Source organism: Nyctereutes procyonoides, unplaced genomic scaffold (assembly GCF_905146905.1).
Source record: "Nyctereutes procyonoides isolate TBG_1078 unplaced genomic scaffold, NYPRO_anot_genome, whole genome shotgun sequence".
NCBI classification, from domain to species: domain Eukaryota; kingdom Metazoa; phylum Chordata; class Mammalia; order Carnivora; family Canidae; genus Nyctereutes; species Nyctereutes procyonoides.
Window position 1 is genome coordinate 70,441,099 of NW_026575126.1, and position 13,751 is coordinate 70,454,849.

Consider the following 13,751-nt stretch of genomic DNA (forward strand, 5'->3'; position numbering starts at 1 on the left):
AGTGGTGAAAAGTGATTGGCTTCTGGATTTGAGGGTAGAGCAAAAAATAGTACTTGAGACAGATTTGATGAAAGGAGTGATAGAGAAGAGCAAGGATGGGCTTTGGGCTGAGCCACTGAACGGTGGCCTGGCCTCTGTTCCCCCAGCTCTGAGGACACCACCTCCCTGGCTGTGCAAAAGGGGTCCTGCTGGGGTGAAGCAGGTTTGAGGGGTGGGCATCAGGCTCCAGTTCGGACCTGTTTGGACTCCACACTGGAAGCCTGGGGAGAGGGATGGCCTGGAGGACACGCTGGAGAGTTACCAGTTTTCAGTGGCCTGCATGGTAGCCAGAGTGAGGGAAGGAAAAGGCGGGTCGGGACGGCCCCCGGGTCCCGCAGCGTTGCCAGCTTAGCAGGGAGAAGGAGCAGCAAAGGAAAGAGAGTGAGCAGCGATGGGGCAAGAGGCCCAAGAGGCTGTGGTGACCTGGAAGCCAGGTGCTGGCAGGTCGGTGAGATGAGGGCCAAGGATGCAGCGAGGTGCGAGGTCATCAGTCATGTTGGCAAGGAAGTGGGCAGAGTGGGCACCCAAGTCAGGTGGGAAAGGTGTAGGGACGTGGACACTTGAGAACAGGTGATTCCTTCAGGGAGATTTGCAGGGGGGGATGTAGAGTCGAGAGGAGTGTGCATGTGTTTCAGATGCAGAACACACGCTCATGTGCTTGTGGAAAGTTGCACAAGAGGTGATGCTGCAGGAGGGAGGGTGGACGCTGGCTGGGGTCCCCCGGCCTAGGAGCGAGGGGCTGCCACTTGCAGCACAGGAGCTCTCAGCACTCCTCTCTGGCCACCTGCGGGGACAGACAGGTGCAGAGCTGGTGGATGACGAGCAGCTCCAGTGCTCCCACCTGGTGTGCAGGAGGCTGACTCAATAATGCGGGGGCCCCCCCCACCCTCGGGAAAGCCGTGAGCACAAAACCCCCAGGCCTGCCATCCAGTTGCGATGAGTGTCTGTGTTCAGTCGATCCACAGTCAGAAATCGTGCCTTGACCTGAAGTCATAGCCAGGCTCAAGTCTTGACCTTGACAATGCTTTAATTTCTTTCTCCCCTCAGTGAAATGCACCCCCCAGGAAGCTTCCCCAGATTCTCCCCCAAAGGACAGGTTCTTATGAACTGGCCCATCTCAAGGGGGCCACCTTGCAGAGGCGAGGGGTCCTCTCTCTAGCCCGGTGGTGTTCGTCTGCCCTACTCCCGCCCCCAACAGGCCTCTCCCTCTGCCCCGGCCTTTCTGTCTTGTTAGACACCATAATCTATCCATGCGCCCTACTCCTGAGCACCACCCGGCACCAGGTTCTGCCCACTGCGCTGCGCCATCTGCCACCTGTCCAGAGCGGGCTTGTCCCCAGGTCCCCCCACAGCCCTGCTGCCCCCAGTCCCACCACCACCTCAACCAGGGCTTTCCTCCATCTCCTTGCTCAGCCTTCCTTGAGCCCCCGGCCACCCCTCCTGATTCACCAGCTGTGCCTATTCGACTTGGCACTTTGACACCCTGCTTCCTGCCATCTCCTCTCTGGGTCTTTTCTGGGACACCCCTTAAAATGTCAGCGTTCCTGAAGGTTCTAGTCACTCTCACTCTCACGGCAGCTGTCCCTGGGCTTCCTGTTGGCTGCCTGGGGATTGGAGGGAACAGATAGGGAGCGGGGCCTGAGCGCCCCCCAGCCTGCATCTCTGGCCTCAGGCCATGCGCCCCACTGCCCCTTCCTCACAACCCCTTTGCCGCTCCCCTAGTACCTCGTACTCCCCTTTGGGGAACCAACTCCAGGCACAGGCCTCACCTTCTGGAGTCTCTAGCACAGAGGGGTCCCAGCTGTCTCCAGTACCTTTTACTGCCTTGCCCCAGGACCACAATTCAAGCCCAGTTCTGCTGGAGTGTAGCTCAGGACCTCCCTTGACACCAAGTGGCCTCCTGAATAGGTGCCCCCCAACTCGTTGATCCAGGTGTTCCTTCCCCCCAGCAGAGGAGGCAAGTGAAAGCATGAGGGTAGCAGCCAGGGGACCCTCACATTGAAGACTTACGTGGCTCCAGGACAGTGTCTCTGAGCAGGGTCTGTAATCAAGGCCCCTTCCTTTGGCGGTGCCCACACGGTCAGTTGCCTGGCCTTCCCGTCCCCACAGCATGGAGCGACAGTTCACTGCTAGGGTCCAGCCTGGCTTCTGTCTCTGCAGCCTCTGGCATCCCCAGCACCCCCGGGGCCTGCCTTCGGCCGTATGTATGGCATCACCTCGGGCGCCCCCTCGCCCGCCCCCTTCCCTGCATGCCTGCTGGGAGCGCAGGCCAGCCCTCAGTTCCGCCCAGAGCCCCCTCTTCAGGGACGGCCGCCCCCGACACTCAGCTTTGCTCCCCCAGAGACCCCCCTTGATGGCCAACCCAGTGTCTAGGGGGCATTTGTAGCAGCATGTGGGGCAGGCCCTCCAGGCCAGCTCACCAGGGCAGCCCAGAGCGGAGGCTTTGCTGTCAGGGCCCTCGGGCAGGGAACCGCGTGCCCACCCCGACGGAGCAGGCATGGGCACAAGTGCACAGGGACCACGGGCCGGGCACCCCCTCCACTCCCCCCATGCCCACAAATGGCTCCAGGAGCTGCAGGGTTTTCCTATCCTGGGGGCCTGACCAAGACCACGCCGCAACGGCCGCAGGCAGACAGCAGATAAACAGCCCTAGGAATCCTCCGCGGGCCTTGGATCTACCCCTCAGGCTGTGCTTGGTCCCCTCGGCACCAGGCGCCCTGCACACCCCCCGGGGATGACGGCTCCCTCTGGCCAGGCCCCTCCTCCCCGCCCCACCGTAGGTACCTGCCCCTCCAACCTGTCCCTTCTGTCCCCACGGCCTGAAGGCTGCACCCCAACCCTGCCACCCACAATTCTCCCTCGGCGACCTGGCCCTGCCCTTGGGACCAACTTCTCTGAACCCCACCAGGGACCCCTTACTTCCACCACCACCACCTACCTGCCAGGTACCAATGTCTGAAGGAAGAGGCCCCCTTGGGGCCTGACCCAGTGAGGACCCTGCTGTGGGGAAGGGCGTGGACACCCCTGGGTCTGGTCCCAGACCAAGAGGCTCCATTCTTCATCTGTAAAATGGGGATCACCTTTTCTGACTGATTGGATGGTCGTGACATGTGTAAAGAGCTTGGCGTGAGGTGGGCACCAGGAGATGGAGCAGGTGGGGGCGAGGTCAGCTGCCCGCGACCCTAGCCCAGGATGCTAAGCGCGGCCAAGGCCAAGCGGCCGGCGGGTCAGCAGGCTGCGAGGCGGGGGACAGACCCCTGTGAAGGGGAGGGTACTGGCCGTTCTCCTGACCCTGCGCACGGCCTGCAGCCTTGGGCAGGGCATTCCTGGTGCCACAGTGCCCCCTGGTGGCCATGCGGGCTCCCCCACAGGACAGCACCTCCACCACCTTCTCTGTGGCCTGAGCAAGATATGTTCCCGCCATCTAGAAATAAGGCCCCCCGGGGCTGCTCCCAGGTGCCTGCTGTCTGCCCTGCTACTGGCTGCTGACGGCACCCCCCAGGGCCTGGACTGGGAGACTTGCCCAACATCCCCCGTCCTCCAAAAGGACAGGAAAGTCTTCATACGGAATTATTTTGGATTGGCTTTTGTTGCAAGAACGACACCTGCCACTTGGGTGGGGGAGGGTAAAGACTGTGGGTCAGGGGATTCCTGGAGGGGCCACCCCACCCCCCCTTGCTGGGCTGGAGCCTCCTGGGGGAGAGGCCAAGCAAGTCTGGTGTCAGCTCCAGACGCAAGACCCCTCACTCCTCCTGCTGGATGTAAAGGGGGCCCTCCCACCCCTGCCTGCACCTCCTTCTCCCCTACTCCTACCCCTAGGCCTCCTTCTGGTCGTTACCCCAGGGCATCAGCCCTGGAAGAAACTTGGACTTTGCTGGGTTCCATCCCCCTGCCTTGCTTGACAGAGGCAGCGTGAGTCCTAGAGAGGGCAAGGGGCTGGCCAGGCTCCTGCTGGTCATGGCAGAGCCAAGGTGGACCCGTTCCTCCTGAATCCCTGCCCTGCGCCCCTTCCCCTCCTAGAGAATTTCAGGAGCCTACTGAGTTCTTAGGGCCAAGAGTGCCCTGCGGCCGAATAGCGATGTCAGGCAGTGGCACAGGCTGCGGGTGGAGAGGCAGAGTGGGGAAGGCACCGGCGGCCACGCCAGGCTCCCTCTGACAGCCTCGTCTCCCTTTGGCACAGGGCGCTGCGCAGAGCTACAGGTCCACGTCACTGAGGCCATGGCCACAGCAGCTGAGCAGAGGGACCTGATCGCCCGCCTGGAGCAGGACCTTAGCACTATCCAGTCCATCCAACGGCCGGACGCCGAGGTGAGCCACCCCCCACGCGGCCCCCTCACCCCCCGCCCCAAGCTTTGAGCTGTGTGAAATACAACTCCGCAGGTTAACTGGCCGACAACTCAGGCACCTGCAGTCCTCCTGCCCCACAAGGCCCGCCAGGCTGTCCCCTGCAGCCTTTGAATGTTGCCTGCACACTTTACCACAAAGGCCTGGTTCGGGAGGCCAGGCCACGGGCGTGGGGACAGGCTTCCTCGGGCTGGCACAAGGCACCCTGTGTCCCCGCACCGGCTTGAAACTCCGTCCATGGAGCCATAGGCAACAGCAAGGCAAGATTACCCACCCATCCCACAGCTAGAGGACCTGAGGCCCGGGGATCAGGGAAAGCTGGAGGCCACAGCACCCTTGAGGTCGCTCTGTCATCCACCTCATTTTCTAGATGAAGAAATGGGGCTCTGAAAGAGCAGCTGGGCTGGCCCAGGCCACGGGGCAAGCTGGCTAGCAGGGTCAAGTGTCCCCGTGACAGCACCACCGCTAAGCTCCCGCCTTGGGGTCAACCCAAGACCCAGCCTTCCCTTTGTTTTTGTTTTTGTTTTTGTTTTTTTTATAAATTTATTTTTTATTGGTGTTCAATTTTCCAACATATAGAATAACACCCAGTGCTCATCCCCTCAAGTGCCCCCCTCAGTGCCTGTCACCCATTCACCCCCACCCCCACCCCCGCCCTCCTCCCCTTCCACCACCCCTAATTCGTTTCCCAGAGTTAGGAGTCTCTCGTGTTCCATCTCACTTTCTGATATTTCCCACTCATTTTTCCCCTTTCCCCTTTATTCCCTTTCACTATTTTTTATATTCTCCAAATGTGTGAGACCATATAATGTTTGTCCTTCTCGATTGACTTACTTCACTCAGCATAATACCCTCCAGTTCCAACCACATCGAAGCAAATGGTGGGTATCTGTCATTTCTAATGCCAGCCTTCCCTTTGGTGGCCCATGTGGGGCATTCCTTCCAGGCCTCTCGTGGCCATCGGTGTGCCCAGTCCCGCCACCAGACCACCCCACCTGTTCCTCACCCCCCATTTGCTTGGCACCCTGAAAGAGTGCATGCAGTGGCACATACGGAGCAGCCACCTCCTCCTCCCACCTGCAGGGCGCAGCTGAGCACGGCCTGGAGAAGATCCCAGAACCCATCAAGGAGGCCACGGCCCTGTTCTATGGTAAGGAGGGGCCGGCCTGTCTCCAAGGCAGGGATGGCAGGGCGGGAACAGGGAAAGGAGGAGCAGAGGTGCCAGTCTGAGTCCTGATCCCTTCCTCCCACCCCAGCAGTGCAGCAGTGCAGCAGCAACCAAAAAGAGGGAGCTGGGTCCCCCACTTACTTTTCTGTGCCTCAGCTTGACACCCCCACCTAGGAACCTGGCCTCCCTTGTCCTGTCAATGGCTGGTGGGTGGTGGTCAGCTCCCCAGGGAGGCTCAGCACTGCTGGGGAGGTGGCCTCCTCTGGTATCAGTATGGAGGAAGAACCGGGGGCTGCTGCTGGGCCCGGACACTGGAGGGGGGCTCTCACAGCTTCCCAGTACTTCCAGTGTCCCTTTGGCTCCCCAGGAGTGGGGGGCCTAGTCTGACAGATGCAGGAGTCTCAGATCCAAGAATAGAGGAATGGGGGCCTGGGACCCTGAGACAGTATGGGCAGGGAGCCTGCCTGGGCCCTGCCCTCCTAGGATCCCTATTCCCCTGGACACCTCTTCCCATCCCCAGCCTCTCAGCACCTTGTGCTCAGATACCTGTGCCTTCTACCTCTTGGCACTTTGCCAGAGCTCCCTCAGAGCTGGGGCTACTTGACCTGAGGACTCCCACCCACCACCCCAAGCTACTCTCCCCTACCTCCTAGGATCCTCGGCACCAGCCAGTGGCACCCTCCCCGAGGGCCAGGTAGACTCGCTGCTCTCCATCATCTCCAGCCAGAGGGAGCGCTTCCGTGCCCGGAACCAGGAGCTGGAGGCTGTGAGTCACATTCTTCCCTCCCTTAGACCCCTGGGATCTGGGGACACAGTGGGGACACACAGGCCTGGGAGAGAGAGACATGTCACAGGGCATTAAACCACATGGGGTTAGATTTGTTCTGGCAGTCAGGGAGGGCTTCCTGGAGGAGGTTATGCCATGCTGGGCTTTGAAAGAAGAATCAGACGCCCAAAGTAGAGGAGACTAAGTGAGCAGAGATAGGGGACCAACAAGTCCAAAAGGCTGGGCCAGGGCTGCCTGAATAAGACACGGAGTGCTCTACTGTCAGGCTGGGGTGCAACCCGAGGATTTAAGCAGGGGAGTGACATTCAGAATGGAGCATAAGAAGGGTCACTCAGTAGCCAATTCAGGACAGAACCTGGCCCAGGAAGAAGACTGGAGAGTGGTCACCATCGTTCAGGAAGAAAATATCTAAGTCAAGTGGAGGACTAGAGACGAGCAGGTTGGAGAGAGAAAGGTCTTTGAGCCCTGTAAGGAGGAACAATCTGGAAGTGCTGAGGAGCTCTGGGGCACTGAGAGAGCACCCGGTTGGGGGCCTTCCTGGAGAGGCAGTCTGCAAAGGTGCCTCGCAGATTCCCCAGAGCCAGCCCAGATCCTCCCTGAGCTCTCCACGCCCACCCGAGCAGGAGCCAGGGAGGTCTCCATCCTTCTCAGAGAGTCACTGCTTGAGCTGATGATGGAATTTCTCAACTCTTCCTCTCCAAACCCGCTGAGCGCTTGGGGCAGGCCAGGCCCGGTGCTGGTCCAGCGGGACCTTCTGTGACCTGGGCTCCAGGGCAGATGGCTCTGCTCACAGCAGGGACTGGAAACACCCACACTCCCCTCGAGGACTAGGACAGCCGCCCAGCGGGAAGCTAGGCAGCCCTTAAAGGGAGGCCTTCAGACTAAATGGGAAGAAAAGCAGTTTATACTATTCTACCTTTTGCTTTAAAAATCTAGGGGTTTGGGATCCCTGAGTGGCTCAGTGGTTTGGCACCTGCCTTCGGCCCAGGGCGTGATCCTGGAGACCCAGGACTGAGTCTTGCATTGGGCTCCCTGCAGGGAGCCTGCTTCTCCCTCTGCCTGTGTCTCTGCCTCTCTCTGTGTGTCTCTCATGAATAAATAAATAACATATTTAAAAAATAATAATAAAATAAAAATCTAGGGGTTTTTAAAATCAGGCACTGACTTTTTAAAGATTGTAAATGCAATGTAAAATTTACTGTCTTAAAAAAAATTTACCATCTTAACCATTTTTAAGGGGACAGGTCAGGAGCATGAAGTATATTCATGTTGTACAGACCTCCCCACCATCCGTGTCCAGAGCTTTTTTCATCTCCCCAAACTGAAACTCTGTTCCCATTAAATGCGAACTCCACATTCCTTCCCGCTACCTGTTCCTGGTTAACCCCCCTTCTACTCTCTGTCTCTGTGATTTGACTGCCCCAGGGACCTCATATAAGTGGAATCATACAGCATTTGTCTTTCCATAACTGGCTTATTTTGCTGAGCATGACGTCCTCAAGGTTCATCTGCATTGTAGCAGATGTCGGAATGTCCTTCCTTTTTAAGGCTGAGCAATATTCTGTTGTGCTACACACCAAGGTTGCTTTTTTTGTTTCGTTTTTGTTTTTTGCTTATCTGTGCATCCATCAAAGGACCCTTGTTTTACTCCCATCTTTTGGCTCCTGTGAACCGGGCTGCCATGAACATGGGTGTACAAATATTTTTCCAAGCCTCTGCTCTCAATTTTTTAAAAACATTTTATTTATTCATTTGAGAGAGAGAGAGAGAGAGAAGGGGGAAGAGCAGAGGGAAAGGGAGAAACAGACTCCCCACTGAGCAGGGAGCCTGATGCAAGACTCGATCCCAGGACCCGGAGATCTTGACCTGAGCCAAATGCAGATGCTTAACCGACTGAGCCACCCAGGAGCCCCCCTGCTTTCAGTTCTTTCGAGTAGATATCCAGAAATGGAATTTCTAGATCATTTGGTAATTCTGTGCTTCATTTTTTGAGGAACTGCCCTACTACCGTGTAATTTTTAGTCCTGTTTGAATTTTTTTTTTCAGATTTTATTTATTCGAGAGAGAGAGAGCACAAGCAGGGGTGGAGGGGCAAAGGGAGAAGCAGACTCCTTTGAGCAGGGAGCCCAATGCAGGGCTCAATCCCAGGACCCTGGGATCATGACCTGAGCCAAAGGCAGACACATAACTGACTGAGCTACCCAGGCACCCTGATTGAATTTTTTAACAGTATGAAGAACACATCCACTTAAGCATTTGGATAAGCTGAAAAATGAGGTCCCCTTTAATTTTTTCCTGGATTGGCAAACATTAAAAGCGCAGAGCGTCTGATTCCATTTACATGAAATGTCCAGAATAGGCAAATCAAAAGAGACAGAAAGATTAGTGGTTGCCAGGGGGTAGAGGAAGAGGGAAGGATGGATGGGTTTGGGGTTTCCTTTTGGGGTGATAAAGACACTGTGGAATGAGATCGTGGGGATGGTTTCGTAACACTGTGAATATACTTTAAAAAAGTGAATCGTATACCTAAAGACAGTGATGTTTGTTATAAGAATTCCATCTCAGTAGTTTTTCCAAAGGTTGATGATACCATAAACAAAACATGAAGGAACCTCACCCCAAGTCTGTCTTCTGCTTGGGGTGCGGTCACAGGAGGAGAGGGGGATTTGCCAACATCTGGAAGGTCAGGGAGATGGGCACAGGCAAAGAAGGGCTCCAGGTAGACGAGTAGTACCTGTGCCAGCCTGGCAGCCTCTCCCCCTACCCCTTCCACCGCGGGCCCTACCCGTACACCTGCCCACCTGCCCACCTACCCCCAGGAGAACCGCCTGGCACAGCACACCATCCAAGCCCTGCAGAGCGAGCTGGACAGCCTGCGTGCAGACAACATCAAGCTCTTCGAGAAGATCAAGTTCTTGCAGAGCTACCCAGGCCGTGTAAGTGCCCTCCCCAGTTTCAGCCCCAGGTGAACCAGGCAAGGAGAGAGGTCAACCAGGCCCTCCAGGGTGAGAGGGTCAGAGGCAGTGACCTGCCAGGAAGCACTGGGCCCAGAGGCGCCCAGAGGGCATCCAGCCTGCCCTGCCTGCTAGCTGTCCGCCCTGAGCTGGGGAGAGGCCCCCACAGAGGAGCCTTTGTGCAGGCTCATTCACCAGAACCAGCCAGGAGGTGGAGAGGTACAGCAAGAGGCAGGGCTCACAGGCCCCAGGTGACCCCCCTCCATGAAATGGGAGTGATCCACCAGCTGATCCTAGGATCTGGGGATTTAACTACAGGGCTCTTGAGCATGCAGGATAAGCCCTGGGGAATCCATATGTTTTAAAGTTACATTCTAAAAAAAAAAAAAAAAAAAAAAGCCAGAATTTGGTCCAATATCCCCCAAACCAATCAAGAAAACAGAATAAAACCCTGCTCACACTCCATTCTGGGCCTTGGCGGGCCCTCCCTGGCTTCTCTCAGCTCCCGGGCTTCACAGGGGACCCCCTCGTGGGAGGAAGCCCTTCTGTCACCCAGGGGAGACAGAGTGGCTGGTAGAAGCAGGAGGAGCAGTGACACTCCTGGGGGCCGCCTCCCTAGGACAAGACCTTCAGCCCCTGCTGGAGCCGCATTCAGGCCACCAGAGGGCGCCAGACTCCGCGCAAACTAACACATCGTACCCAGAGCCCGGCTGGGGCGGGGCGGAACCCCTCGGGTGCCTGCCTGCGCCCCCCAGCCACCCTGCACACTCCCGGACAACCCCTTACGGGCCCACTAGCCCGCGCTGCTCCCGCCCCGTCTGTGACGTACACTCCAGCCCCAGACCGGGCTTTAGTTCCTGGTACCGCCCGGAGTCCCAGCGAGTCCCAGCGGCCCGCGCCTGGTGGGAACTCCGGGAAGGGCAGTGAGAGCTCTGGCCGCGGCCCCCCTCATTCATGCTGCCACCCAGACCCCCTCCGTGCGCTGTGCTGATGGGGAAGCTGAGGCTCCCTGTGATCCTGCCAGTCCCAGAACGCCTTATCCCGCCTCATTCCTGCTGGGCCCTCAGTGACTGGTCTCTCCTGTTCCTACAGAGCGGCGGCAGTGATGACACGGAGCTGCGCTACTCCTCCCAGTACGAGGAGCGCCTGGACCCCTTCTCCTCCTTCAGCAAGAGGGTGCGTGAACCTGAGGACACTGCTTGCTGAGCAGGCCGTGGGCGGGCTACCGGGAAGCCTGGAGGACCCAGCGGCCCACAAGGCTTCCCCTCATGCCTCATGCCACCAGCCCTGGTCTGTTTACTCAGGCCCAGCCTCACCCTGCTCTCTGCCACACTGCCCCCCCCACACACACACACACCCACTCCCAGACCACCAGGGCAGCCTCCATGCCCACTGTGGTCTTGTGGAGGCCCAGGGTGCATCCCGGGCAGGCCGAGGGTGCCAGGAACATTTCATGGCTATTTGTGGGTGTGTGATAGTGAGTGGGCTAATCCCACATCCACGCTTGGGGGTTAGGCAGGCAAGCAAAGAGGCCCCCCAACCTCCCTGTGTCACATGACCTCCAAGAGGCCTCATCTCAGGTTGGGGAAGCCCTGCAGGTGAAGACTTCCCACAGCCAGAACCTGGGCCTCGGAAGAGGGCTGAGGGAGGCAGCTCTCCAGAGGGGTGCTCACACAGACATTGGGCGAGCCTAGGGTGCCCCACTGAGTGGAACGGGTGGAACTCATTGCCCTACTGAGTGGAATGGGTCACCAGGAAGGCCTCTGGCAGCTCCCTGGGGTCCCTCTCTGCAGCAAGCTGGGGTCTTTGGGGCCCCTTGGGGTTCTCCTCTCATCATCCCTCCCCCTTTAGGAGCGGCAGCGGAAGTACCTGAGCCTGAGCCCTTGGGACAAGGCCACCCTCAGCATGGTGAGTTCCCTCCTCTGTGCCCAGCTGGGACACACTGGAATGTCTGACTCTGGGCCTCCAAGGATACCTGCCCTCAGCCCAGGCTGGAGAAGCTCCAGGGACCCTGCCAAGAATGGCTGTGGGATCTAGAACAGGGACCCTACCCCCTACAGGACAGCTCCTCTGAAAGCATGGTTCTTGGTAGGTTCTGGAATTGTGCTGCAGGGGGCGCCATTTACTGGAATTCCTGTGGCGCAAGTTCCCAACCTACAGGGTGGAATTGAGACCTGCTGCCTGCCCTTCCTTCCTCTTGCTGCCCGGAGGGCCTCTCTGCAGGAACCTGGGGCAGCCCTTCAGGGGTGGGTGAGGCCTGCCCCATCCCCACACCACACTTTGTTGCTCCCAGGGGCGACTAGTTCTCTCCAATAAGATGGCGCGCACCATTGGCTTCTTCTACACACTCTTCCTGCATTGCTTGGTCTTCCTGGTGAGTATCCAGGCAGGCGGCCAAGGGTGCCTTCACCTTGCTTCCTGTATCTCCAAGGGCCTATTACTGTGGCCTGGCGTCCTGGGCCAACCCAAGCCACATTCTCGGCTACTGGCCACCTCTCTCCCCTCCAAGGGGCCAACAAGCCCACCCATCTGGCCCTGTGGCTGCAGCCCAGCCGCTCTGTGGGAAAGGCCTGGCTGACTCCATCCAACCCAGGGGCCCATCTGGGAAGGGTTTGGGAGAGGGAATGGCCCCTGTGGAAGCCGGAGGCAGGCTGGAAAGCAGGTCTGATTGACTCTACTAAGGGACAGCCAGGTGGGCTGCACAAGCAGGGATATCTTGAACCGAATCTCCTCAAGTGCAGAGTGACCGTCCAGTTGGGCACAGTGCGTGTACAGGCCTGGTGATGTCTGCAAGTCCACTGAGTCAGGGAGGGTAGGACATGCCCATGGAAGGCTCCAGCCTCAGGAACTCCCCTCCCCAGCGGGGCCACAGTCAAGATGGCCTTCACAGGGTTGCCCTGGGTTCCAGCTCTGACCCCAGGGCCCAGCAGGTCCTGGCCCTGCCTGTGGCACACACAGCGATATTAGGGACAGTATCTCCAGATCAGGGCCAGTCTGACCATGTGTGAAACAGGCGGGCACCGGGGCATCTCTGATGAGGCCCTCCTGCCCTGGGGCCTGGGACGTGAGAACCGTCCTGTGCCACCAGAAGGCCAGGCCCAGGGGCTGGAAGGGGACTGAGGAGGGGTGGCGAGTCAGGCAGAAGGCTCACTGTGTCTCCGCCCGGCCAGGTGCTTTACAAGCTGGCGTGGAGTGAGAGCATGGAGAGGGACTGTGCCACCTTCTGCGCGAAGAAGTGAGGATGTCACCCGAGTCCCACCACAGCCCTGCACTGAGCCCCCCAGCACCGCCACCCCCTGACCCCCTCCTCTGTTCCCCACGCCCAGCCCTCCACCATTGCCACCCATTCTGCCCCTGCCCCGCTCCCCAGCACCCGCCCTGTGTGTCACACGGGGGGGGGGGTCTCCATGCCCCCTAGACACACACACACACACACACACACACACACACACACTTCTCTCCTTTTTACCCTTGGTCTCAGCAAAGATTTCTATCCCTAACAGGTTCGCAGATCACCTACACAAGTTCCACGAGAATGACAATGGAGCAGCCGCCGGGGACCTGTGGCAGTGATGTCCCCAGGGCCTCCCTGGCACGACCATGATGGCTGCATCCCCCACCCCTTGCTTGTTCAGCTGCTTCTAATGATTTAGACTTCCCTAGAGAATTCCCCACAGCAACTGTCCTTGCCTTCCACCCACCAGTGCCAGGGGCTCCAGGTCCCCGTGGGCCCCCCGGAAGAGAATGTCAGCTACATCAGGCCCCCAGGTCCAGAAAGCCCCCAAGGCCCAGCCAGGCTGAGTCAAAACCCCCTGCAGCCCCATCTTAGGCTGCTGACCTGGCTTGGGACCCACCCACAGCCTGACCACTAGCCCTGGTGGCAGTCACCTCCCATCACCAGCTGTGATGCTGATTCTGGCCATTGTTAATCCAGTTGGGATTCCCGGGGCCTCTCTGTGCCAGATCTGGAATCCCCTAGGGCTCCCCTAGAATCTACCACCACCATCACCACCCCACCTCCCACCCTGCCGAGAGACAGACGGCCCTTCCTTACAGGCCAACAGGCTTTGAGTCCTGCCTTTGTCACCACCCCCACCCCACCCCAAGAAGAGGGGAAGCCCCAGAGGGCCTGGGATAGTTTCTGGTACCTCTTCCCAGCCTCTAGACCCACTGTGAGTTTGCTTTCTTCTTTAGCAAGATATTTTGGCTTCTAGGCAAGGACAGGTCTCCAGTGAGCCCTGTGCCCCAGGCTTTTCAGACCCAAGGACTGGTCTGAGGGGCCCAGGTGCTTCTCAGCCAAGGCAGAACTGGCCGTGGGCCATCCTAGGATGGCCACCTCGGGGCCACTGGCTGATCCTCCTCATAAGTTAGATTTGCGCTTGCATGTTTAGCTTTGCACATTTCAAATAAACACATGGTTGCAGCTATGCTGGTGCCCACTCTGTGACTCCAGGGGTAC

General features: G+C 58.5%; 1 protein-coding gene across 3 annotated transcripts in view; it reads left to right on the forward strand.

Annotated features, from left to right (window-relative positions):
- CUX1 (cut like homeobox 1) overlaps positions 1 to 13,719 on the forward strand; it is a 373,714-nt gene extending 359,995 nt beyond the window's left edge. For all 3 annotated transcript variants that reach the window (XM_055339493.1, XM_055339492.1, XM_055339491.1), the window contains exons 15-23: positions 4,220 to 4,347; positions 5,467 to 5,533; positions 6,205 to 6,317; positions 9,158 to 9,274; positions 10,385 to 10,468; positions 11,144 to 11,200; positions 11,586 to 11,666; positions 12,463 to 12,527; positions 12,796 to 13,719. In XM_055339493.1, the coding sequence (XP_055195468.1) occupies positions 4,220 to 4,347; positions 5,467 to 5,533; positions 6,205 to 6,317; positions 9,158 to 9,274; positions 10,385 to 10,468; positions 11,144 to 11,200; positions 11,586 to 11,666; positions 12,463 to 12,527; positions 12,796 to 12,865 (782 nt within the window). In that variant the 3' untranslated portion in view covers positions 12,866 to 13,719. The remainder of the gene's footprint in view (positions 1 to 4,219; positions 4,348 to 5,466; positions 5,534 to 6,204; positions 6,318 to 9,157; positions 9,275 to 10,384; positions 10,469 to 11,143; positions 11,201 to 11,585; positions 11,667 to 12,462; positions 12,528 to 12,795) is intronic.
- Positions 13,720 to 13,751: the final 32 nt, after the last annotated feature.